The sequence below is a fragment of the Leopardus geoffroyi genome, chromosome A2, assembly GCF_018350155.1.
Source record: "Leopardus geoffroyi isolate Oge1 chromosome A2, O.geoffroyi_Oge1_pat1.0, whole genome shotgun sequence".
Taxonomy (NCBI): Eukaryota; Metazoa; Chordata; class Mammalia; order Carnivora; family Felidae; genus Leopardus; species Leopardus geoffroyi.
Window position 1 is genome coordinate 60,943,886 of NC_059331.1, and position 26,314 is coordinate 60,970,199.

At 45.1% G+C, this 26,314-nt stretch overlaps 1 protein-coding gene across 11 annotated transcripts in view; it reads left to right on the forward strand.

Moving 5' to 3' along the window:
• The first annotated feature begins 2,614 nt into the window (after nucleotides 1-2,614).
• LOC123606126 (solute carrier family 41 member 3-like) overlaps nucleotides 2,615-26,314 on the forward strand; it is a 222,963-nt gene continuing 199,263 nt past the window's right edge. For 5 of the 11 annotated variants that reach the window (XM_045494090.1, XM_045494083.1, XM_045494079.1 and 2 more), the window contains exons 1-2: nucleotides 8,202-8,347; nucleotides 25,317-25,603. In XM_045494090.1, the coding sequence (XP_045350046.1) occupies nucleotides 25,349-25,603 (255 nt within the window). In that variant the 5' untranslated portion in view covers nucleotides 8,202-8,347; nucleotides 25,317-25,348. Of the gene's footprint in view, nucleotides 2,748-8,200; nucleotides 8,348-8,381; nucleotides 8,403-25,316; nucleotides 25,604-26,314 lie in introns of those variants that run through there. The other 6 variants (XM_045494085.1, XM_045494087.1, XM_045494082.1 and 3 more) reach the window with 4 other exon arrangements.

The window sequence follows — 26,314 nt, forward strand, 5'->3', positions numbered from 1 at the left end:
AGGAGCCCCAACAAAACCCCCCAAAGTCTGGTACCACACCGTGCACACAGAGGTGGGACTTGCTCACATGCACATGCACAGGTGTGATGTTGGACAATCCTGCTCCGTTTGTCCTTGTCTGCCACCTCTTCTCGCCTCCTCTTCTTGGTGTCCTCCATGGAAATATGCAAGGGCTATTGTCATCCAGGAGGCTGTGGGTGCCAAATCCCCAGGATCTGATCTCAGTCACTTAAGGCTATGCCCCCGAGCTCCTTGATCTCATCCTCTCTGCAGCCACCTTATCCCCAGGGCCCTGTGCACATAAACCAGGCATCCCCTACAGCCCATCACGGCTGGGCCCAGAGACCTCAGCAGGCCCCAGCTGGTGAAGTGTGGCTCCTGGAGCTAACCTTAGTGGGTGGGGGAGATGTCAGGCAACCACAGGCCTGAAATGCTGGTCATGGGGGCCAAACATGTACAGCAGAACATAGCCAGCTTCTCAGTGCCTGAGTTCCCTTTTCTAGTAAAGGCATGACCTGGAATTAGCTGGGGTGCAGCAGTGGGGACAGGCAATAGGTTGGCACCTTTGGTTATAAGGGCCCCAAAAGAACCTCTTGGCTGCCCTCGGGCTGATGGAGGCATCAGTGTCCTTCACCCAAATCCAATTCTCCTTGCCTTCCAGACACAGGGAAAAGGGCACTTCCCCATTCTTTTCTGGGGTGGGGTCTGTGTGTGGAGCCATATGACTAATTCTGCCCAATATTGCAAGAGGGAAGTGAATGTGCCACTTCTGGACCAGACCAATTGGTGGCTGGACTGAGACCCTTTCTCCAATCTGAGGTAGTGGCTGGCAGTATCTGAAAGGGTGCTGTTCTGCCTGCCCAGAGCCTCCAGTGACTACAATGGACCTGTGGCAGGAGCAAGAGAGGAACCTTTGTTGTTATAAACTGCTGACACTTCAGAGTTTGTTTGTTCGTTGACACAGTTTTATTCTCACTGCTGTAGTGATAGATGGGTGTTCCTCTGACCATAATTCATAAGAAAACCCTATTATATATGTATTTTAGAGCCAGCAAAATATCAAATGATAGGGTAAGAGTTAAATCAATGATTCTAATTTCTGTTCATTCCAGTATCTTCATTTTTTATAACAAATATTTTATATCACCCTTTTTATATCCCCCAAGATTAACAGATCATATTTCCACTCTATACACATCATCTAAATAAAATTACCATATTACCTTCACTTTAATATAGCTGAGAAATAAAGGAAAGAAAGTTTTAAGTAAATTATGAGTGCTTCGCTGTGTAGGTGTTGGAAGAGTTGGGGGTTCCAGTCAGCCTCTGAAGCACTATCCTGAATTCAGATTTTTCTCACAGGAACCGCAGATCAGGATCTGACCTAGGGGACCCTGTGTGCATTTGGCCTTCACCATTCATGGAAGGCTTCAAGCATAGACCTTACAAAAATTGTAAAATACACATAACATAAAATTTACCATCTCAACCACTTTTTTTTAATGTTTATTTATTTCTGAGACAGAGAGAAGAGCATGAATGGGGGAGGGGCAGAGAGAGAGGGAGACACAGAATCAGAAGCAGGCTCCAGGCTCTGAGCCATCGGCACAGAGCCTGATGTGGGGCTTGAACTCACAAACCATGAGATCGTGACCTGAGCTGAAGTCAGTCGCTCAACCGACTGAGCCACCAGGCACCCTGCATCTCAACCACTTTTAAGCATCCAGTTCAGTGGCATTAAGTTCACTTCCATGTTGTGTGACTATCATCCATGTCCAGAATTTACACATCTTCCCAAACTGACTCTCTAAACATAGACTTTTTAATGACAATGGCAAATGAGGGGGCTCAGAGAGCTGAGATATATCACTCACATCCAGAAGAAGAAGATGCACATTATACAAATTTAAATTTGTGCCCTTTAACTACATACTATACAACAATTTAGAATTGTTAATAAATACTACAATGACTTAACTCTGAGTTATATTTTGAAGCATTAATGTGCTCCATGTTTTTTTAAAATACTTTATTTATTTTTGAGAGAGAGAGAATGAGTAGGGGAGGGGCAGAGAGAGAAGGATACACAGAATCCAAAGCTGGCTCCAGGCTCTGAGCTATAAGCACACAGCCCAACACGGGGCTCGAACTCACAAACCACGAGATTATGACTTAAGCCAAAGTTGGATGCTTAAGCAACTGGGCTACCCAGGTGCCCCAATGTGCTCTGTGTTAACATGTAAAATGTACAAGTTTTGTAGGCCTGTTTTGACATTTCTTCATCTTTTTAATACACTGCTAGCCCCCAGGCATGGAAATGGTCCAGGCCTCTTGAGCCTTTGGGAGGAAATGGTCTGCATCTTACAGGTGAGGAGGCGGGCTTTCTTTAGGCTCTTGTTTCTGGTGAGTTGCTGACTCCTAGTCTTTTCCCCTCTGCCAGCTGCTCTTCCAAGCGAGGTCAGCAAAACTTGTGGGACTATTTTTAGTGGCAGATGCAGTGACCTTAGCCCTCCTTCTGGGGCCCTGAGGCTTCTTCCCAGTGGCCCAGGGGTTGTTTTTGAGGTTCCTATAACCCTTGAGGTGTCAGCAGCTTCGTGTGCTATCCTCCTTCGTGGGGCTATTCCCTCCTGCGTCCCCAGGCTGTCAGGGGCCTGGATGTGAGCCCAGTTGCTGTGACATTCCTACCCGGAGGGAAAACCAGCAGCTTCACTGAAGCACACCTGAGTCCATGCCCCTACCGGGGCACTGTAAGTCTGCTTGCATGAATCTCAACAAAGACAAGAACGTCCCTGGCTGTTAAGCCATTTTGGGGGTGGAGAAGACTCCTGGGTCTGCTGTAGGGAGGTTTTCTAACAGAGGCATGATCATCCCTCACATTGTAAGTCCAGCACTGCCAGACACTCTCTAGGGGCAAGTCTCAGTTTCCTCATTGGAAAATGGGAATGGTAATGTCTGTTCTGCCTGCCCCCAGGTCTGTCACAATGATTCAATGATATCATGGATGTAAGCATGTGTCGGAAAGTCCTAGTAAAGTGCAAGGTGCTATTTCCATTATAGCATGAACAGTGTTTTTAAGTTTTTAAATTTACTTTGAGAGAGGGGGAGTGAGAGCACGAACAGGGGAGGGGCAGAGGGAGAGGAAGAGAGAGTGACTCCCAAGCAGGTTCTGTGCTGTCAGCATAGAGCCCAACGTGGGGCTCAAACTCACAAACCATGAAATGATGACCTGAGCCAAAATCAAGAGTTGAACGCTTAACTGACTGAGCATAAATATTTTTGTTCATGTTTATGCAAATTACAAGAGGGTTTTGAGTAGTGGCACTGTCTTCCTTCCTGGCAGCTCTCGACACAAGGGTGGTGGTCCCGGCCTAGGGCAGAGAGAACTGCTGCAGTCCTGTCCCACCTTGAGGCCCGTGTGCTCAAGGTCACTGAGCACATGCTCAAGGTCCTGCTGTCACTGAGTCATGGGGTCATGGATTTGGCAGGACCAACAATAACAGCTCACTTCTCCATGTGTGCATGAAGCCCAGGAATGGCCTTTGGGTGTGGGTGGGCAGGCTGGGGTGGAGGGCAACTAAACCAGCCCTGGATTATTCAGCATGCCAAGCACCTCCCTCTCCCACCAACGTTTTCTGGGATCATCTCCCAGATAAACTCCTTGCACTTGAATCCTCATCTCAAGGTCACTTCTGGGGGCTGGGAGTGGGGGCAACCTAAAGCAAGTGTCTACTATGTACTAGTGGAGATGTTCAGAGATGAACAGAGTCTCTTCCCTTGGGGAATTCACAGTCTGAGAGGCAAAAATATCCCACCTAATATAGCACAATGACATAGTTAAGAGGTGTTGGGGGATTCCAAGGAAAGAGGCTGAGGGGCATGTGTTTGACACTTCCCAGGGGAGGACAAGCCTGAGCAGAGGCTAAGGGAGTCATTGCAGAGGGCAACCACTGCAGGGACAGGACCAGGTAGGAGGCTGACCTTGCTGCAAGGTGTGGTCTCTGAAAGGATGGCTGAGTGGCAGCACAGGTGTTGGTGGGATTGTGGAAAGAAGGTGAGGTCCCTAAACTCCAAAGTGATTTGTAGTATCTATAGTATGTCTTTGTGGGGTCAATCTGCGAGGCCGGGCGATGGCCCTCCACTCTGGGAAGTGGGGCAGTCAGGGCTTGGCCAGCCCATCATACAGGCCTCTGAGACTGTGGGGGACAGTGCAGTGGTGAAGCAGGAGGCTGGGAAGGATTTGAACTGGGGCTGCTGCCTCCAGGCTGAAGGCCATTTGGGGAAGACAAGGACTGGTTGGGAACAAAGGATGGACGGTATGGTGGCAGAGCAACAGCAGGAAACTGGAACAGGCATGAGAAAGCTGTGGGCAGGGTAAGGCCCTCCTTGTGCCCCAAGCCTGCTACAATGGTCCATCCATGTGCCTGGAATCACCCCCTGCTTGTGATTTGTCCTGTTAGAACATTAATGGTAACAGTAAACATAGTAGCAGGAAACATGAATTGAGCCCTTGCTACATGTGAGGCACTAGATGTGAGGACTTTACATGGATTGCTTCCTGTCGCCCTCAACCTTTTGAGGCACGTACTAACATTAACTCCACTTTACAGATGAGAAGACTGAGGTTCACATCTTTCCTAAGCTCAGCTTGTGAAATTATTTTTTTAAACTTAAAAAATTATTCATTTATTTTTGAGAGAGAGAGAGAGAGAGAGAGAGCAGAGCAGGGGCAGAGAGAGAGTTAGGATCTAAAGCAGGCTTCAGGCTCCAAGCTGTCAGCACAGATCCTGATGCAAGGCTCAAATTCACGAATCATGAGATCATGAGCTGAGCTGAAGTTGGATGCTCGACTCAGCCACCCAGGTGTTCCTAAGCTTGTGAAATTATTAATCCCTTGCATTAGTCAGCCGGGACAGCCACAACAAAGTACTCCAGACCAGGTGGTTTAAACAACAGACATTTATTTCTCAGAGTCCTGGAGCTTGGAAGTCCAAGCTAAAGGTGCCAGCACAGTTGGTTTCTGGTGACACCTTTACACTGGGTCCTCACATGGCCTGTTTTCTGTGGGCACAAGCAGGAAGAGAGAGAGATGAGAGATGAAAAGAGAGCACTCTTGATTCTCTTCCCCCCAGTTGTGAGCATTCCAGTCCTATAGGGTCAGGGTCCCACCCCATAAGACCTCATTTAACCTTTTTTATAAAATTTTTTACACATTTATTCATTTTTGAGAATGAGAGAGACAGAGTTTGAGCAAGAGAGGGGCAGAGAGAGAGGGAGACACAGAATCTGAAGCAGGTTCCAGGCTCTGAGCTGTCAGCACAGAGCCCAAAACGGGGCTCAAAATCACAGATCGTGAGATCATGACCTGAGCTGAAGTCAGATGCTTAACCAACTGAGCCATCCAGGTGCCCCTCATTTAACTTTTATTGCATCCTTATAGATATTATCCTCAAGTACAATCACATTGCGCATTAGGACTTTAATATACAAATTCGGGTGGGGAACAACACAACTCAGTCCATAAAATCCACTAACATTTTATCATTTACAAATGTATTTTGTGCCTATATATCTTAAATTTCCATCCCAGGACTACAGTTTTGGTATAGTATCTCTTTGTAAAGCTATTCACTGCCAAAAGTTCAGCCAGGCCTGTGGACTCCCAAGGCAGCACTCTGGGCACTTCTAGATGCCAGTTAGTGAGGGGAAGAGAATGGGGCACGAGCTAGTTTGCAGGATTTGGTGCACACTGCCTGCCACTTACCAAGGCCCTGAAGAATGTGTCCTGTGTCCGAGCATTGCAATTGTCCTTTGGAACTTAGCTGGGGCTGCCCCCTTTGCAAGAGTGCTACATTCTCCCTATGGTTTCTTTACTATTTAAGTCAACTGATAGTTGCCATTTATCCTCATGCTTTTGATGGTTTATTTTTCCTGCATTAGAGGTAAGTAGAAAATAAAATGTTTCTTATAAGTATATTGACACAAGATAAACCCACCTCAAAATTTACAGAACCCAGGGCAAGATTACAAATGGAGGCCCACAGGGCCACCTGGGTGGCTCAGTCAGTTAAGCGTCCGACTTCAGCTCAGGTTCCTGGGTTTAAGACCTGCATTGGGCTCCGTGCTGACACCTCAGAGCCTGGAGCCTGCTTCACATTCTGTGTCTCCCTCTCTCTCTGCCCCTCTCCTGCCCATGCTCTGTCTCTCAAAAATAAAAGTAAATAAAAGTTAAAAAAAAAAAAAACACAATTGCGAGCCCCACAAACCATATGTTTAAATACATATGCAAGGAAAACATAGCTGTAAAATAGAGTCTATTCTGTTTTCTGGCCTTGACAAATGTACTTCCATAGCAACCTGGGAGGCCAGTTCAAATGTAGAATTCTTGGACTCTTGCATAAAGACACAGGTCATGCCCCACAACTGGTTCATTCTCTGGGGCACTGATCTGAGTATATATCCTAGCAGTGGGCTTAGAGCCATTCAGAATTCCCAGGTCTGGGGAGCTGGAGCATCATCCGGAAAGTTTAGGGCAGGATTACTGGCTACCAGTAGACATGAACCCTCTTTCCTTGGGGAGTGCAGGAGGTGCCAGAGGATGGCTGGCCCCCAGAAGCCTAGATGGGTAAGGAGGTGTGCAGGCAGTACCCAACCCAGATATAGGGCAAGACACCTGCTGAAAATCAGGGTGTCTGTAAACCTATAGTATATAGATATAGATAGATAGATGATTAGATATAGATATAGATATATAGATATAGATATAGATAGAAAGATAGATCTATATAGATAGATATATAGATATATATAGATATATCTAGATATATCTATGTAGATAGATATATCTATGTAGATATATATATTTGACAAAGATGTATATATCTTTGTGTTTAGCATGCAGATTTGTCTTTTGCTGAAATAATATAGCATAGGACTAAATCTTATTAAATATCTAGCATCCACTTGCCCTTGTGTTTCCATTCATTTTGGACTTTTGCCTGGTTCCACTCATGTTCCGGCTCTGTGAGCATGAGAAGGTTTCTGGCAAAAACCATAAGGGTGAAATTTGCCTGAGGCTGTGTGCCTCCAAAATCTCTCATCCTTCTTTAGATGTTGGTCAGAAGAGGCCAACAATTAAGACTGTTTTGAGTCAATTAGGGAAAATAGAACTGGACGGGGTATTGCTAACTTTGTTGGGTGTGATACTGGTATTCTGGGGATGTTTGAAAAAACAAACCTTAATGATTAGAGAAACATACTCAAGAATTTAAAGGTGAAATACGTCTGCCGGAATGCTTTAAAAATTACTCCGAGAACAACAAAACAAACAAACAAACAAACGGTGTGTGTAGGGGGATATAGACAGGAAAAAAAAAAGGTCAAGAGGCAGACCATGATAGAAGCTGGCCTATCAGTGTGTGGGACCATTTTATTGTTCTCCTTTTGCGTGAGTAAACATTTCTCATAATAAAGAAGTTAAACATAAGAACAAAATGGTATCCTGGAGAGCTGATGGAGCTCTGGCTGCAGGCAAAGCAGCTGTTCCTTAAGAATGGCTGGTCTTGGGGCGCCTGGGTGGCGCAGTCGGTTAAGCGTCCGACTTCAGCCAGGTCACGATCTCGCGGTCCGTGAGTTCGAGCCCCGCGTCGGGCTCTGGGCTGATGGCTCAGAGCCTGGAGCCTGTTTCCGATTCTGTGTCTCCCTCTCTCTCTGCGCCTCCCCCGTTCATGCTCTGTCTCTCTCTGTCCCAAAAAATAAATAAACGTTGAAAAAAAAATATTTCATCAAAAAAGAATGGCTGGTCTTCACACACCCTTTACAGATGGGATCCTCAAGCGCCCATTCCTCCTGGGTGGTTTCACAGCCCTAAACTCGGTTTCCTTCTTTGTAAACTAGGCCTCAGCATATGACCTCCCCGCAAGGTCTGTTGCCAGCATTGAGCATTGACTGCAACAAAGGAGGAGAGGAGCTTGGCACTCTCAGGAAGTGTTCAGTTTTACCCAGCCTGGAAATGACTTCTGGCTACACTTGTCCCCACCACAAAGTCCAAACTCCTGGGCCCGGGGGTGGAGTCTGCGAGGCCCTGCCCTCCAGCGAAGTGGGGGTCAGACACCGCGACCTTGCAGCGGGGGCACCCGGGGCCCGCCTCCCTCGGGCCCTGGGCGTCAGGGCCCTGCCTCCAGAGCCGGCTCCGCCCAAGGCCCCGCCTAGGCCCGCCTTCGCCATGTTCTGCGGCGGCTGGGTATGGTGGCCTGAAGATCTGGCGTTCCCTGTTTCCTCATTGAGCCCTCCCCTTGGCCCGCGCGCCTTCTGCTCGCCTCTTGCGCGCTGCTGCCCGGGAGGGGATCGGGTAAACATGGCGCTGCGCCCCAAGCGGGCCTGGGCAGGGGTGCGGGAAGTCTGGGGTAAAGCGGCGATGGAGTCCAAAGGGGGCGGTCTGGGTGGGTGGATATGTCACACTGAGGAGGCCCGGCCCTGGGGAAGCGCTGGGGTTGGGGCGCGGAGTGGGGGATGAGCAGTAGAGGGAGTAAACGCAGGGCCTTTGGAGGGGGACCTCGGGACGGGGTGGGGCACACCTGGGAAGTCCGGGGCCTGGGCAACGCAGAAGAGGACGTGAACCCAGAGCGGGGGGGGGGGAGGCCGGTGGGAGGCCAGGGGCCTGCAAGAAGGCGAAAGTAAGGGAAAACGGGAAGGAGAAAGAGAAAGTGGTCCCAGAGGGGCCTTGGGCAGAGGGGGCGCCTGGGAAGGTATCCAGGTAAGGGCCAGGGCAGGGTCCTGGATGACGGACCTGGGATGGAGGGAGACAAACCCAGGGCCCAAGGCAGGTTTGGTGCCTGGGGCGAGGGCGGGGAGGCGGGGGAAATCCAGACTGAGGGTTGGGCAAGTCTTCACGTATTTCTGAGGCTCTCTCTCCTGCATATCCAGTATCTTGGCTTACTAGGCCTGCTGTCCCCCCACCTACTTATCAGAAACTACCCAGGTGGGTATTCCAGCTGATTCTGATGCAGCTATAATTTAAGAGGCACTGGTCTGAAACATTAGAGCTTTGAGGGATTTGAAGTGGGAGAACCAGCCAGGTGCCCTGTGATGCAAGTGCATTATTACATTTAATCTTCACAGCCTTGTGAAGTTGGTGCTCTTGTCCCCATTTAACAGATGAGGCACAGAAATTTCACTTTTACAAGGACCAGCATCTAGGAAGAGGAAGAGCTGGGATTCAGACCCTCAGGGCAGACTCCAGGGTGCTCCCACTGAACCAGGTCTCCTATAAAACTACCAGAGGTAGTTTGGCCTCACAGCAGGTAGTGGGGCAGCTGAGTGGAGCCGATCGGTTCCAGCATTTTGGCTGTGCAGTGAAGAGTTAGGACTGGCCTTGTCTCTTGCCTTGGGGTGAGCACTAGTTTGTATGGGTACTGGTGACCAGGTCTCAGACCTGATGTGTTGGCCCCAGGGTGCCCAAAGGCCCTAGATTCAAGGCCAGCTTCTCCCTGACTCACGGGGAGGCTCCGCATCAGTGTCCTCCTCAGTCTGATGGGTACAGACTCCCCAGAAGGCATCTGCAAGAGCAATGACCTTACAGATTCCTGTGACTGGCAGCCAGGTGGGCCCAGGTCCCCCTGCCCAGCCCTTCTCAAGGCCTGCGCCCGAGGAAGGGGCTCCAAGCACACGGGCTGTGCAGGGCTCTCACTCCTCACTCTGACACCTTGGCAGGGTAGTTCTTTGTTGTGGGGGCCTGTCCTGGGGCACTGCCTCCATATTGTGTCCTCTGGGGGAAAGGCTGGGTGGGAACCTCTGCCCTGGAGTCAGTGCCACCCCCCACCCCAGGTCTCCCCCTCTCTGGGGGCTACAGGACAGGGTTTTCCTGCGTCCACAGCCCACTCTCCTGACAGAGGTCACCTTCACCAGCAGGCCTGTCCTTCAGGACCTGGTGTGTTCATCTGTACTCATTTCTGTCGATGCAAATGACATCTGAACACATTCTCCTTCTGACATACCCCCATGTTCCCAAGGAAGCTGAGTGCCTTTGACTACCATCCACAGAGTTGTGGGGTCCCTGCTGGGGGATCACGGAGGCCCCACACTGTAAGGGGCACAGGGTAAGTGGGAATGCATGCTGGGTGCTGACCACACTGGGCCTCTGGTGCACATTTGATGAGTTTAGAGGGCATTCTTCGGTGTACTTCCCTCACACAAGTTTCTTCTGGAACTGTTCTGTGTGGTCCCCATAGCTCTGCCCTACACATTGAGAGGAGGCCTCTTTCTTAGCAGTTAGGGAACCCTTCAGTTTAGCTCGGCTGCTGGCACTTGCCTCCTGGTGCCTACCTGGTTTCTTGGCGTATTTGGAAACTCATTTATTTGTATTCTGTCTGAATCCCACCGCCATGAGTGGGTCATCCAGAGGGTTTCACTCATTTTGGGAGGAGAGAACGAAGCTTTGTGGTTCATGCTTCTCTAATTGTCTAGTGTTTGTAAACGCTTTTGGGCCTCTTTATTTTTTTTAATGTTTATTTTTGAGAGAGAGAGACAGATGGAGCATGAGCAGGGGAGGGGCAAAGAGGGAGGGAGACACAGAATATGAAGCAGGCTCCAGGCTCTGAGCCTTCAGCACAGAGCCTGACATGGGGCTTGAACTCATAGCTGTGAGACCATGACCTGAGCCGAAGTCAGACACTTAGCATACTGAGCTACCCAGGCTCCCCATTGGGCCTCTTTTTAATTGGTTATCTTGTCTGATCTGTGCCTTTCAGCTGGTGAGCCTTCCAGCTCCCTGGTTATCCTGTGACTGTGGTGATGGGTGATTTCTCCTCCCCTTCCTCTGGTTCCTGCTTTTCCCAGCACTGTCTTGACTTTTCCACTCCTTCCTGCTTACATGTGTGAGTCTTCCTGAAGTGATGCAGTTGTGATTAAGTTGTCAAAAGCAGCTGACTAAAGTCAACAAATGAAGGATTCTCTGGTAGGCTGTATCTCATCCTTTGTTGACTTTAATTAGTGACTGATTTTGTCTGCTGATTTATTTTATTCATTATTGGCTTTATACATTTGTATTAATTTAACTTTCCTGTTTTGATATCATAATGAACTCATGGTCCTTTGCAGATTCAACTTGTGAAGTAGTAACTATACTGTATTATTATTAGATGCTGAAGTTGTCACCAATTGACAGTGGTAGTCTGTTTATAATTTTGTTCCTTTGTCATTTTAGTCCCTCTTCTGACACCTTTGAAAACATCTTATTTTCTAGCAACCCCAGAGGGTTCCAGAGCCGTCTCATCTTTTCTCCTGCCCCAAGTTATGGGATTCATTGTCCTCCAAGAGTCCTGTTTTGAGTATTAGACATGAAAATCTGAGTGCAGAGATACATGGCCCCCAGGCTAGGGGGACATGTTGTTGCTTTGGACTACTTTTAGAAGTGTCAGAGCCAGAAAATACATCTTGTTTTAAGGTTAGAGTTCACATGGACTTCCAGCGTTTTGATGCTCTGTACCCAACTATCTTTGAAGTACATAGTGTCACGGGCAGCTAAGATTTTTCTCCCACATTGGCAGTCCTCAGCTCAGCACCATCTCTCACCCCCAGAGGAGGGCAGCTAAACTGTAAATGAAATCACAGAGCTGGAACATTGTCAGTTATCTTTTGATGCATAACAAAGTACTGCCAAACCTAGGGACTTAAACAGACAGTGATTTATCATTTCTCAATGTTCTGTGGATTGCTGGGGTGTATCTTTGGCTTCACGGGGGTGATCTGGGGTCACTCAGGGGCCCTGATCCCTTTTTAGTGGGGGAAGCAACAGAGTTGTCTTTTGAAAACATAAACAGTCACTCTGAGGAAGAAGCATGTACTCCTTGCTCTGCCTGTAAGACCCTACGTGACCGGCTGCCTTGTCCTCCTTTCCTGCCATCCTCTTGTATCTACATACCCCAGACTTGTTGGCCTCTTTGCCTTTCCTTCCTTGGAAGCACCAAATTTGCCCTGCCTCAGTGCCTCTGTACTTGCTGTCGTCTGCTTGCAGGGCTCCTCCCTTAGATCTTTGCACAGTTGGCTTTTTTTTTAAGTTTTATTTATGTATTTTTTAGTAATTGCTACCCCCAGTGTGAGGCTCAAACTTGCAACTCCTAGATCAAGAGCTGCATGCTTTTCTGACTGAGCCAGCTAGGCACCCCTGCACAGTGCAATTTTTTTTATACTTAGGGTTCATTAAAATGTCACCCTCTCTTCTTGAGTCTTTGATCCTCCATCCACACCCTACCCTACACTTTCCCAGGATAGTCCCTGTCAATTCACAGTATTTAATTTATCTTGTTCACTTACTTGTTCTCTTGTTTATTTCTGTCTCTGCCTCTAGAATGCAAATTTCCTGAGAGCAGGACCTTTATCTGTCTTGCTTTCCACTGCATTCTTGGTGCCTAGAAAACTCCTTGCATAAAAGGAAGGAACAAAACATTTGTTGAATGGATGATAAATCATTCATGCACCAAAGGAGGAGAGGGATGAATAGGTGGAGCACAGAGGATTTTTAGGGCAGTGTAACTACTGTGTGTGATATAATGATGGATGCATGTCATTCTACATTTGTCCAAACCCATCGACTGTACAACACAGGAGTGACCCCTACTGTAAACTGGACTTGGGGTGATCATGATGTGCCAGTGTGGGTTCATCAGTTGTAACATGCTCCTGTCTCGTGTGGGATGTTGGGGACAGGGGTATATGGGAACTCTGTGTACATTCCTCTCAATTTCTCTGCGAACCTAAGACTGCTCTAAAAAATAAAGGTTTTTTTTTTTTCTTTTTTTTTTTAATAGTGCACATCCACTGGGAAGAAGTCTGAACAATATAGACTTACGTATAAAGTCCAGAGGATTATATCCATACCTTCTGTACCCCAAGCCCTTTCTGTTTATATCCGCGCCTCTTGTGTTGACTGGCTGGGTGGCTGTGATGCCTTTCATGGGAAAGATGAGATTAAGAAACTGCAAGCTCTGTGTTAGACCGAGGGTGCCTGAAATGACTCTCAGACCGCAGAGTGGGAAGTTGGCTCTCCGTGTCTGGATCCTGGGCTGAGGGCTGAGCTGGGAGACGTGATTGGAAGGTAGTAGCAGCATATCATTGTTACTTCAGGCTATGGGACTGGTGGAGGTCCACACACAGGCTGTAGACAGAAGACAAGTGAGGAGAGTCTGGAGTGTCAGCGTTAGAGATCAGAGGGAGAAGCCACACGAGGAAAAGAGACAGGACACCCGTGGAGTAGGACAAAATGAGGCATGCATGGAAACCTGGGAAGGGCTGCCAGATAAAACACGGAATTTGAGAGAAACAGTGACTCACTTTTCAGCATAACTATGTCCCATTTTACCTGCAAAATCTGGCAACCCTAAGCTGGAAGAAGAATGGTGTGACATCATATCGCCTTTGCACAGTGCTGCTACAGGCCAGGAATGCCTGCTGGGACTATACTATTTGTGGTGATCCCCTTGCGGGTTCCCCTCCTGGAGCCATTGTTGAAGCTGGATCAGCCCTTGTGGTTCTTGTTATATTATTGCAGGAAGTGCCTTAGCACAGTCATCAGGGAACTTTGGAGAACAAGATTTATTACTCACAGGTCCTGGCAGGTCCATGGCATGCCCAAGGGCCACACAGCCACACAGTGCAGTCTAAGGTAGAGAGAGAGGGAGGGCGTGTGGGTCTGGGGCTCTGCATTTATTGGGACAGGATAACTAGGGTTTCATGGGTTCACTGTTTATCGGATGGCTTAAAACATGAGAGCAAGAAGTTGGATAAGGGAAGGGAGCAGCAGAGTCACTGAAGCAGTCAGTGATCTAGATTACCCAGGACTTGCTAAAAGGGGAGCTTCATGGGTGGGGGTGAGCTTCTGGGGTTGGTTTGCTAGGAGCTGCTTTTGAAATGGATGCCTCAGCAATCAAAGGCTTCTTGACATGCACACACTAGGAGCCCAGGAGAAACAAAATCAGTCCCAGCACCATTAACCTAGCCTTTATTGTAGAGTGCTGAACACAGGAAAGCTCCAGAAGAGCCTTTTAACAAGGGGGAGGTGGGCAGAATGTTTTAAGGGCTTTAGGGGGAAGGTATTTGTCAGAGTTCCTGTAGATGTAGCAGGAAGGGAGCAGCACCAGTGTGGCCATTTTCGGAAATGAGAGCAGGGCGTTGTTCTTGATGGTCAGCAGCTCTTCTGTGCAGGCTGGACTGGACTTTATCAGGAGGGAGGAGAAGGGATGAAAAAGGAGCAGGGGCTAAAGCCACATGCAAGAGGGGTGGGGGGCACATGCGGGGACAAGGATGTGGGGAGGCCACGATGGGCAAATCTCAAGTCCTTGAGTCTCTCATGCCCTAGTGAATCTGGCTGAGACGTTGGGCACACTGAGGTCTGTGGGGATTGTTTGGCATCGTGCAGGTGACCGCTGGTCTCAGCAAGGACCACGTGTGCAGGAAGGAGCCAAATGGGTATTGAGCACAGAGGCAAGGACATAGAGACAGTATGGACATGTCTCTTTCATTGTGCCCTGAAAGGGAGGAGAGAAATAGGGTACAAGCTAGAGGATGGCTTGGGGTCCAGGGAACTTATTTGAGAGACAGATTCTCGTGCAAGGTCCTATTGTTGGAGGATCCCGCAGAGGGAGTGCGGAGAAACTGAAAAGGCAGGAAAGGAGACCCTTGCTAGTGCTAGTTCTTGAGAAGGCCAAGGTGGGCTCCAGGGCCCAGGGGAGAGGCAGTGATAGCCCTTCTCAGGATTTGTGAGCGTAAAGGATATGAAGGGCTGCTGCATGGGTCCTGGGTAGCTGTGTCTATTTTTTTTTTTTTTTAAGAGATTAAGTATCTGGCACTGCAGGGACCCAGGGACTGCCCCCTCCCCAACCCTATTCTACTAAGCATCCTTTCTCCCCTTCTTGGGTTTGAAGGGAGCCACATAGGATAGCAGAATGGGGACCTGAGACCCTATTGATTGTTCTGTATGTGGCTCCGGATGAGGTTTTGGGGTGATAGTGGGGTTCAAGGAATCCAGAGCCAACGGCCAAGAAAGACTTCTTGAAGATGTCTTTGGTGCAAAAAGATGATTTTATTGAAGCACGAGGACAGGACCCATGGGTAGGAAGAGCTGCCTGGGACCATGAGGAGAGACTGGGGGAGGTAAAGTCCAGGGGAAGTTTCCAGTGAGATTTTCATATGCCAAAGAAGACTCATAGGATACCAGAGGCCTAGCCATTGTCGAGCTAAGCTGGTTTTTCCCTGTAGCAAAGCATTAGCTCCAAAGAGTTCCTGGAGAAACGTTTTACTCTGACAGCCTCAAGTAATTGTCAGTGGGCTGCAGGTTATAAGGAAATTTAGTTCTATATGCCATTTCCTTCTGCCTTTGTTTCCCACATCAGCTCCCAGTGGTGGTAGGACTGGGACTCTTCCCCTCCCCCCGCCCCCAGCGCCATTACCTGCCTCCCCACTGTGGCCAGGCCTCCTATGTGTGCCTGACTCAGTTTACCACTGTTGCTGCACAGCTTGTGGTGAATTTAAAAAGAATGGTTGGTTCTCCTCAAGGTTCAGGCTCAGAGGGTCTAGGGCAAGAAAGCCACTGGGAAGATGGAGTGTGGACCTCAGTCCGAATGAATGACCTGGGCCTGGACCAACCAGGTAAGGGTGACTTCTGTAGGGGAAGGACCAGGGCAGGAGCCAGGGTGGTACCTCTGTAGCAAGAAGAGCAGACATTTCCTGTTTTGCTGCTGGGCTGCTGTAAAGCCCTTAGGAGGGGGGACTCATGGTGTAATACGTAATTTCCGTCTTATTTTTTTGTAGTTTATTGCTTTTTTGAGCTGAGCAAAGCCTGCCTTCGCCCAGGTTCTGTAGCCTTGTGTGTGTGGACTGTTCTACCTTCAGTCGTGTCCCCAAAGATGTGAGGCTTCTCCTGTGTCCTCCTTACTCATTGCTCACAGCTCAGGCTGTCCTCACAGGCCCAGCATCTCTGTTGACTTAATAAAAATGCTGTACTCAGTGCAGGGCCCCTGGTCCCTTGCCAATGGGGATCTGGGGCTGGTGGCCTTGGGCTGGCTAGGAGTTCAAACATGTAGCGACTTGTCCCTGCTGTGTTCTTTCCTCTATTCTTCCTCAGTCTATAAATCCTCTGGCAAAAAAGGTTTTACCAACCACTGGGTGAACTATCAAGGATGACATGAGAAATTACATAAAAATTATATCCGTGCCAAAAATAGGGGTGGACAGATGTATACATTTTATTAAATAAAACAACCCAGTATCTAGGACATTGATTGAAAAAAATAGCACGTGTGTGTGTGTGTGTACACATTGGAAGGATATACACTAGATTTAGCATTAGTTATTTGGGGGCAGTAACATTGTCAGTGATTTAAACATCCTTATTTACATCTTTATGTTGTCTAAATTATGTTTCTTATTAACACATTACTTTTGTGTTAAAAAGCAATCCGTTTTTTTGTTTTTTGTTTTTTTTTTTGGAAAGGGATGGTCCTTCAGGAGTAGAATAGATGGATTGTGGTTCTACAGCATAGCTGAATGCAAGAATCTTCATGTCAGGTAAAAGACACCACACCTGAAGAATAAGTGGAATGTGACTATTGATCTAACTTGCAATGTAAGCACAACATTGTTATTTAGGGCTGTATTCTTAGTTGGTAACACTAAATAAGGATGATACAGAAACTGAGGAGTGATTCTCTCCAGAGTTTGGACAGTTGCCCCTGTGATAAGGAATAAAGGTTATTGTTAGGGGCTCAGAGAGTTTGGGAAGCTGCTAGTGTTCTGCTTCTTTACCTATTCCATAAATAATTCATGAATTTTTTTATTGATTTGTAAATCACATACCATAAAATTTGCCCCTTCAAAATGTATAATTCAGGAGAACAGAAGACACACGTTCACACAAAACCTGCATATGTCCTATGTTCATGTAATAGCCAAAAAGTAAAAAAAGTTCATGACATGGTGAATGGATAAACCAAATGTGTTCTATCCATACAGTGGAATATTATTTGGCCATAAAAAGGAGCGAAGTACTCATTGATGTAACAACGTCAATGAACCTGGAAAACATTATGCTAAGTGGTGTCTTTTTGACTTGTATTTTCCTAACAACTGATGTTGACCATCTTTTAATGTGCTTATTGGCCATTCTCCTTTGCCAGTTTTTAAACTGGATTTATTGTTGAGTTGTAAGTATTCTTTATAAATTTGGGATACTAGATGCTTATCAGATTACATGGCAAATATTCTCTCTCTTTATGTGGATTGTCTTTTTACTTTATTGATAGTGTCCCACAAAACTTAAATTTTGATGAAGTCCAATTTATTTAATTTCTCTTTGGTTGCTTTTACTTTAGATATCGTGTCTAAGAAACCATTACTTAATCCAAAGTCACTAAAACTTATACCTACGTTTTCTTTTAAATGTTTTATAGTTTTAGCTGTTAGGTTTAGGGCTTTGGACCATTTTGTGTTAGTTTTTGTATATGGTTTGAGGTAGGAGTCTAAACACATGATTTTGCATGTGGATATCCGGTTATTTTGGCACCATTTTTGAAGAGGTTCTTCTCTTCCAATTAAATAGCCTTGGCATCCTGGCTGAAAATCAATTGAACACAGGTGCATGGGTTTATTTGTGGATTCTTAACTCTATTTCATTGATCTATATTTTGATTTTTTTTTTTAACGTTTATTTATTTTTGAGACAGAGAGAGACAGAACATGAACGGGGAGGGTCAGAGAGAGAGGGAGACACAGAATCTGAAACAGGCTCCAGGCTCTGAGCGGTCAGCACAGAGCCTGACGCGGAGCTCAAACTCACGGACTGTGAGATCATGACCTGAGCCGAAGTCGGCCGCTTAACCAACTGAGCCACCCAGGCACCCCATCTATATTTTGATTTTAATACCAGTACTATACTGTCTTGATTATTGTAGCTTTATAGTAAGTTTTGAAATCAGGAAGTATATTCTTTTTTTCAAGATTGCTTAAAATTCTGGCTCTCTTGCATTTCCGTATGGATTTTAGGATTAGCTTGTCTTTTTTTTGTGAAAAAGATGAATATAATTTTGCAGGAACGCATTGGATTTGTAGATCAGTTTGAGAAATATCACCATCTTAACAATATAAGTCTTTCAGTCCATGAGCACAAGATATCTTTTCATTTTATTAGGTTTCTCAAAATTCCTTTCAACAGTGCTTTATAGTTTTCAGGGTAAAAGTTTTTATACTTTTTTTTGGTTACCTTTATCCTTTAAGTATTTTATTCTTTTTGATGCTATTGCAGATGCAGTTTTCTTAGTTTATTAGATTGTTCATTGCTAGTGTATAGAAATAAAACTGACTTTTAAAAAATTGATCTTGTATCCTACAGCCTTGCTGAAGTTGTGTGTGTGTGTGTGTGTATTCCTTACAATGTTCTATGTACAAGATCATGTCATCTGTAAACAGAGTCAGTTTTACTTCTTCCATTCCAATTTGGATGCTTTTTATTTCATTTCTTGCCTGATTGTGCTGGATACGACTTCAAGTACAATGTCATAGGACAGGAGTGGCAAAAACAGGTATCCTTGTCTTGTCCCTCATGTTAAGGGGGATGCTTTCAATCTTTCACCATTAAGTTTGTTAACCGAGGGTTTCTCATAAACTTTATCAGATTGAAATAATTCCCTTAAATTCCTAGTGATTTTTTTTTAGTGTTTATGAAAGTGTTGGATATTGCTGAATGCTCTTCTGATCTATTAAGTGAATCATGGTTTTTTTTTTCTTCCTCCATTCTATTAATATGGTGTAATACATTGATTTTCACAAATTGAACCGACTTTGCATTCCTGAGATAAATCCCACTTGGTCATGTTGTATAAGACTTTTTATATGCCACATAAATCACTTTGTTAGTATTTTGTTGAGGAGTTTTGTGTGTATATTTATAAGGCTCTTATACTGGTCTGTAGTTTTCTTAGGTTGGCTCTGTCTGATCAGGCAAATGTTCCCACTTCATCAGTTTCTTTGGGAGTGTGTGAAGGATGGTGTTAATTCTTTTTTAAATGCTTGGTAAACTTCATCAGTGAAGCCATCTGGTCTTGGACTTTGTGGGGGAATTTTTTGTATTGCTCATTCAATCTTGTAATTGTTACAGGTCTCTTAATTTTTTTTATTTCTTCTTAATTAGTTTGTTAGTGTGTTTTTAGGAATTTATCCATCTCATCTAGATTTTCTAACGTCTTGGCATACAATTGTTCATAGTATTCCCTCATTATTGTTTTTATATTAGGTGAATGTGATAACCACTACACTACAGAAACAATTCTTTTTATATTTGTAAGTTCAGAAGTAGTGTTCCCTCTTAAATATTTACATCCTCGCTCTTTCTTGGTCAGTTTTAGCTAAAGGTTTGTGTATTTTATCAATCTTTCCAGAAACCCAACTGTTGGTTTTGTTGATTTTCTCTATGGTTTTTCTATTCTCTATTCCATTTATTACCACTCTAATCTTTATTGCTTCCCAGCCTCTACTTTTTTTGTGTTAGTTTAGTCTTCTTTCTCATTTTTCTTAAGGTGAAAGATCAATTTATTAATATAAGCTTCTCTCTTTTATTTTTTGCTTTTTCATATATAAAGTTTAAGCACTGTATTCCCAGCATCCCATAAATTTTGGTATGCTATATTTTCATTTTAATTCATCCCCAAAATTTTATGATTCCCTCGTGATTTCTTCTTTGACCCTTTAGTTATTTGGGTGTGTTGTTTACACAAATTTGTGAATTTCCCAAATTTTCTTTTATTTATTTGTAATTTTATTGCATTTTGTGTATTTTTTATATGATGTGTGGTTTATCCTAGTGAATGTTCTGTATACATTGAAAATAATGTCTAGGGGCGCCTGGGTGGCGCAGTCGGTTAAGCGTCCGACTTCAGCCAGGTCACGATCTCACGGTCCGGGAGTTCGAGCCCCGCGTCGGGCTCTGGGCTGATGGCTCGGAGCCTGGAGCCTGTTTCCGATTCTGTGTCTCCCTCTCTCTCTGCCCCTCCCCCGTTCATGCTCTGTCTCTCTCTGTCCCAAAAATAAATAAATGTTGAAAAAAAAAATTAAAAAAAAAAAAAAAAGAAAATAATGTCTATTCTGCTATTGTTGGGTGGAATGTTCTATGCACGTATGATCTAATTTTTTTATAGTGTTCAAGTCTTCCCTTTTTTTGTCGATCTTCTAATTGTTCAGTAGATTATTGAAAGTAGAGTATTGAAGTCTTCTATTATTATTGAATTGTATTTCTCTCTCTCCAATTCTGTCAGGTTTTGCTTCATATATTTTGTAACTATATTGTAGGTGTATATAATTGTTATGTTTTTTGATAATTATTGATGCATTTACCATTATCAAATGCCCTTCTTTATCTGTAGTAACAATTTTGTTTTAATGTCTGTTTGTCTGATGCTAGGAAAGTCACTCCCCCCCCCCTTTTTTTGGTTACTGTTTGCATGGTGTATGTTTTAAAAACCTTTTTACTTTCAACCAATCCATTTATATTTAGTGTAATTACTGATAAGATAGCATCCTGACATTTTGCCATTTGTTTTCTATATCTTATGGTTTCGTTCTGTTCCTCTATCCTTCATTACTATCTTCTTTTGTATTAGGTGGATATTTTCTAATGTATTATTTTTATTCCATTGTTGTTTTAAATATATATATATGTTTTAGTTATTTTCTTAGTGATTGCTCTGAGGATTACAATTCCTTCCTTAGATAACATTGTAATTTAAATTAATAGCAACTTAATTTCACTAGTATATGGAACTTTGCTCCTATATAGCTCTGTTCTCTCCTACTTTGTGCTCCTCCTGTCATACAAATTACATTTGTGTATGTTGTGTACCTATATATAGTGATTTATAATTACTGAATTATGCAGTTGTCTTTAAGTTGGATAAGAGAAAATAGAGTTACAATGCATTTATACATTTTTTTAAAATTTGCCTATGTAGTTACCTTTACTAATGTCCTTTATTTTTTATATGAATTTAAAGTACTATCTAGGTCCTTTCATTTCAGTCTCATGGTCTTTCTTTGGTGTTTCTTGTAGGGCAGGTGTGCTAGTGGCACATTCTCTTGGTTTTTGCTCATTTGGGAATCTCTTAATTTGTCCTTCATTTTTGAAGGATCCTTTTTCTGCTTTTCAGAACTGCTGGTGGAAGGTCTTATTCTTTCAGCACTTTGAACATGTCATCCCACTGCCTCTGTCCTCCATGGATTCCGATGTGAAGTAAGCTGTTAATCTTCCTGAGGAGTCCTTGTGCATGAAGAGTTGCTTCTCCCTGCTTTCAAGATTTTCTGTCTGTCTTTGACTTTTGGCAGATTGATAATGGTGTGTCTTGCGGTGGATCTCTTGTAATTTGTGCTCTTATATTCAACTTGTGATTTGTTGAGCTTCTTGAATATGGAAGTTTGATCGTATTTGGAAAGCTTTTGTGCATTATGTCTTCAAATATTCTTTTGGACCCCTTTATTTTCTCATCCCTGAGACTCCCGTTATACGTGCTGGTGTGCTTGATGCTGTCCCAAGGGCCCTGAGGACTTGTTCATTTTTCTTCATTCTGTTTTCTTTCTTTTCTTCAGATTGGATAATTTCTGTTGACTTAGCTTTCAGTTCAGTTGTTCTTTATTCTCCCTGCTCAGATCAGCCATTGCACTCCTCTAGGGCCATTATATTTTACAACTCCAGAATTTTGATTTGGTTCTTCTTTAAAATAGTTTTTATCTCCTTGATATTCTCCATTTTGGTTAGACTCCATTTTTTTTACTTTATCTAGTTCTTCAGGGATGGTTGTTTAGGTTCTTTGAACATGTTACAGAACCAAGCTGGAACACTGGCGGAAAAACCAAGCGGCACTCAGCAGTCTTGGTGGGTTAGAGATTTATTTTACACTAGTGGGCTCAGAGGAGACTGTTTCGCCAAAGGTGTTAGCCCAGAATGCAAGTGGGGAGGGTAATTTATAGTCAACAGCCTCCATATCTGTGGGAGTTTTCACGCGCACAGCAAACAAAGGAAGAAGAAACCGGAGGAGGGGCCTCTCAGCTAGAGACCAGAGTTTGTTTTAGTCCAGTCAGCCATCTTTGGTGTACTTTATCCGCTTCTCCAACATTCCCCCCCTTTGATTCCTTTTAAAAAAACTTTTAGTAGGCATCACCTTTCAATTTTACAGGTTGGTACTCTCAGAAGGCTAAAATATACAGGTTGGTACTCTCAGAACGCTTGGAGTACTTTGGCAAGCAACAGTGTTTTCAGCAAAACATACCATGGCATTCAGTATACAGGGGCCAATGGATACAAGTAAAATTATGGAGAGTAGGGGCCCTACCAGGGCAGGAAGCCAGGATGCCCAGTCTGTGAGATCCCATCCTTTCCATTGATTGATATTTTCCTGTTGTCTATGTTGAATTCTTTCCTTGAGTTCCTTAACCTTAGTTGTAACTATTCCTGACTGGTTTACAAAATAGCAACATTCCTCCCCCAGAAAGATACAAGTCCCTCCTTTTTCTGAAGTGAGGAGGTCCAGGGCTCACCTGTTTTGGAGGGTCACTGCTGCCAGAGAGTTCATTTGGCTTTGTAAGTTTACCAGAGAATCTGCCACCTGTTCCATGTCTTCATTTAGCTCTTGAGATAGTCTATGGTATAGTCCTATGGATGAACCTATGCCCCCTATTCCAGTTCCTATTCCTGTCGCAATTCCTGCTGCTATCAGAATGGGTAGCAGGATTGCCCATTTAGCCCAGGAGGTGGGGCTAAAAGTTGTTAGGAGCTGATCTTCAGTGTATATGGATATCTCTGGGGTTAGGAAGATGGAATAACATCTCTGAGTCCAGTTGGCCTGTAAGCATTGGTAGGCCAAATTAGAACATAGACACAACACCCCAGGGGTTGAACATAGGGTTGTATTCCTCTGTAAGGTTATATTTCTTCCGTATAGAGAGGTACCGTTCATACCTTCAGGGACAGATTAGATTGTTGGCATTTGTGAGATGGATCCCAGTGGCCAGGGGTCCAATTAAGACAGAAATGTTGGTTTTGAGATTTTCAGGAGCTTCCTAGGTAAAAGGGATAGGAGTGGCTAAGTATGCCCTCCTGCTGAGGGGAAGCACATCCAGCAGGTTTGGGTGTGATTATCTATTTTATGGAGGACTGGTAAGGTAGTGTTAGTCCAATGTTGGAGTGGGGAATTGGTAAGCATCTGATTGAGGGCTGAAAGGCTCAAACCCTGGTAGGCTACCGGGGGAGTGGTCACCTTTATGGCTTATATTACCCTGTTCTGGGTATCCTTTATAACCTTTTGAAGGGCCCTGTCCTGTATCCCTTCCCTGCCTGAGATTCCCCCATTGAGGAAGGTAAGTGTAGCAAGACTTCCCTCTCTGGAAGCCCTTGTTGTGACATGGGTTCCTGACATTTTGGGTTATCTCTACAGTCCAATACTTAGTCCTTGGGGCACCAGGTAACTGACAGAGAGTGGGTGTTTTTCCCTTGTAGCAATCTTTGTGGAGGGAGGTGAAGGCGTTGAACGCCCTTGACTCCCTTATTGTCATATAGCAATCCTGGGGGCAAAGTGGGTAAGCAACAGTTGTAAGGGTGAGAGAGGTTATCATAATATACAGGCAATACTTAATAATCCTCCCAGCCAGAGGAGGTATGTGAGATCCAGCATGCATCTTTTGTCCCATCTCTAGCTTGTTGGTGCAGTCTCTATTAGCCCAACAGTAAGAAGTTAGATGAGGGCTATGACACCAGTGAGGGGCAAGGGCTGGCAGAGTTGCATCCAAACCCCTGGGCTCAGTCCACATATTGATTCCTCAAGCTTCTGTCGTGCAGGCCAGCCAACTTCCAGGGTGTGGCTGGAGCAGGGCTGGAGATCTCAGGGGCCAGTGTCTTTTTGAGGGTCTGTTATTGCTGCTTTCTATAGCTGTTGTTGGTTTAGCGACCTTTCTAAATGACTTCTTTGGTTTGTATTTTGTGTTGTACTTAGCTCCTGAGGACTCTGCTCTGTGGTCAGGTAATGCTTGGTTAGAGATTTCCTTGAATGCCGTGTGTGGAAGTGATGAGTCCCTCAGTCTTTGCCTGGAGGCTCTGTGTGCATGTTGGGGCACACCTTCGGTACATAGTGCTGTCATTCACAGCCCTGCCTTAGTCTTCACGTCTGCTTATGCAGAGCCTCCAGATCAGCTGGGGGTTAGAGCTTCGGGCCTTCTCGGCTCTTTCCTGAGCATATGCCCAGCTCACCATGAGTGGTCTTCTAGATTCCCAGGATTTTTAGGAACTTTTCAGAATTTAGGCATCTCATCTTTTAGGCTTTTGGTTTCTGTATTATTTACCCCAGCTATTACCCATTGCCTTAGGCAGCTTGAAGTGCTTATAATTGTTTTCAATAAATATCCCCCAGGGAAAAGGTTTTTTACACTATGTGAATTTTATAAGTCAGGTGAGGGGCACCTGGGTGGGTTAGTTGGTTGAGCTGTTGACCTGGGCTCAGGTCATGATCTCACAGTTCATGGGTTCAAGCCCCGAGTCAGGTGCTGTGCTGACAGTATGGAGCCTGCTTCGGGTCTGTCTCCCTCTCTCTGTCCCTACCCCTATTCACACTCTGTCTCTCAAAAATAAAGAAACGTTAAAAATTTGTTTAAATGTCAGGTGAAATACAGATAGTCTGTAAGTGGCATTTTGCAGTGAACCACCTGATAGGTCAAACAGCGATAGTCCTTTGAGAATGAGGCTTTGAAAGAGCTCCAGCCCATTCTGCTCTTTCTAGGCTGTTGGTTTTTAAGGGTGCTGCAGAGCTGCAGAGCAGGGGGTGGGACTAAGGCACAGTAAAAATATCACAAACACCATGGACACAACAATGTGGCTGTTCTTGCTGAGGATTCAGCATTTTTTTAAAAATAAATACTCCTGCATTGCTCCAAGCTTTGGTGAATTTCCAGAGTTCTGAAAAACTGGGTTCTGACATTTTTTGCTAGGTATCTTGTTCTTCTCTGGAGGAAAGAATTTTCCTCCACCTATACCACCAGTTTTGCTGACTCAAATTCGTAAATATTGAGTGCTCTCTTCTGTGATATTTTATTTTTCTCAAACATGCGCATATTAAATAAAAACTGTTTACATTGGGGTTGCAGGAGACCGTGTGGAGCAGTCCCTGAGCGAGGGGCTATTGACTGGGTAGAATGATCCCAGCCTCTGCTGGACAGAAGGGCCTGAGGGCTTACAGGGTATCAGTCCTATGGGGGTCAGGAACTCTGCTGATCAGCCACTATTGCTTTGTGTCTCCCAGGTTAAGGCTGCCAGGGGCTCAGCTCTGCTCACATGGATGGGACAGAGACCCGACAGCGGAAGCCAGAGGAGCTGGCTCTGCCACACGCCTTCAGCCCTGGAAGACTCTCTGGAGCCTCAGAAGATGGACTTCCGAGTGTGTCTGAGAGCCACAGGGTGGTCTCTAAACCACTGGGGTCTGAGTTCAGCAAGGAGACTGCCTTGTCCATTGGCCTTCAGGTGATGGTGCCCTTCATGTTTGCAGGACTGGGACTGTCTGGGGCTGGTATGCTTTTGAACTATTTCCAGGTAAGAGGAAAATAAATGGGAATGGTGGTGTTGGGGGCACTGTTGAATGCCATACCTGAAGAGTAGGCCTCTACACTTTGAATCCAGCTTGAGGGACAAGGGACAGGACGTCCTCTTCTTAAATACCATTTTTCCATAAATTGAGAAAGATTCTTTTAGTTACTGGTGACAGAGACTAAAATTAACCCAGGTTAAGCTTTAAAAAGACAATTTATTAGCTCATATAATTGAAATATGTAAGGGGTTAGATTTCAGGCATGGCATGATCCAGGTGCTTAAATGATTAGCAGGATGCTGGCTTTTTCTCTGCCACACATCTATGATTTATTTTCAGGTAGGATTCTGTACATAGAGGGAAAGATGGCCCTTGGCATTTAATTTCAACTTAATACATGCGTTCTTAGAAAAAAGAGAGACTTCTTTGTCAATGTCCACATGAGTCTCTAAAAATTGATCCTGATGTCAGGTGTCCACTCCTGTTCCAGTTCCTGTTCCTGAGGGAGAACATTCTCTGGCTCGCCTGACTACATTGTCATCACTCTTGGAGGGGAGGCAGGGTGCCTTGATTTGCAGCCCTACCGAAATGCCACAGAGTGAGGAACTGGGAGTTACCCATCAGACAAAAAAGTTACCAATGTACCCTGACTTTCTTGTTCTTCTACTGTCATTCCTTTCATTGGTATGGTCTCAGAAGCCCTCCCTGGAAGGACA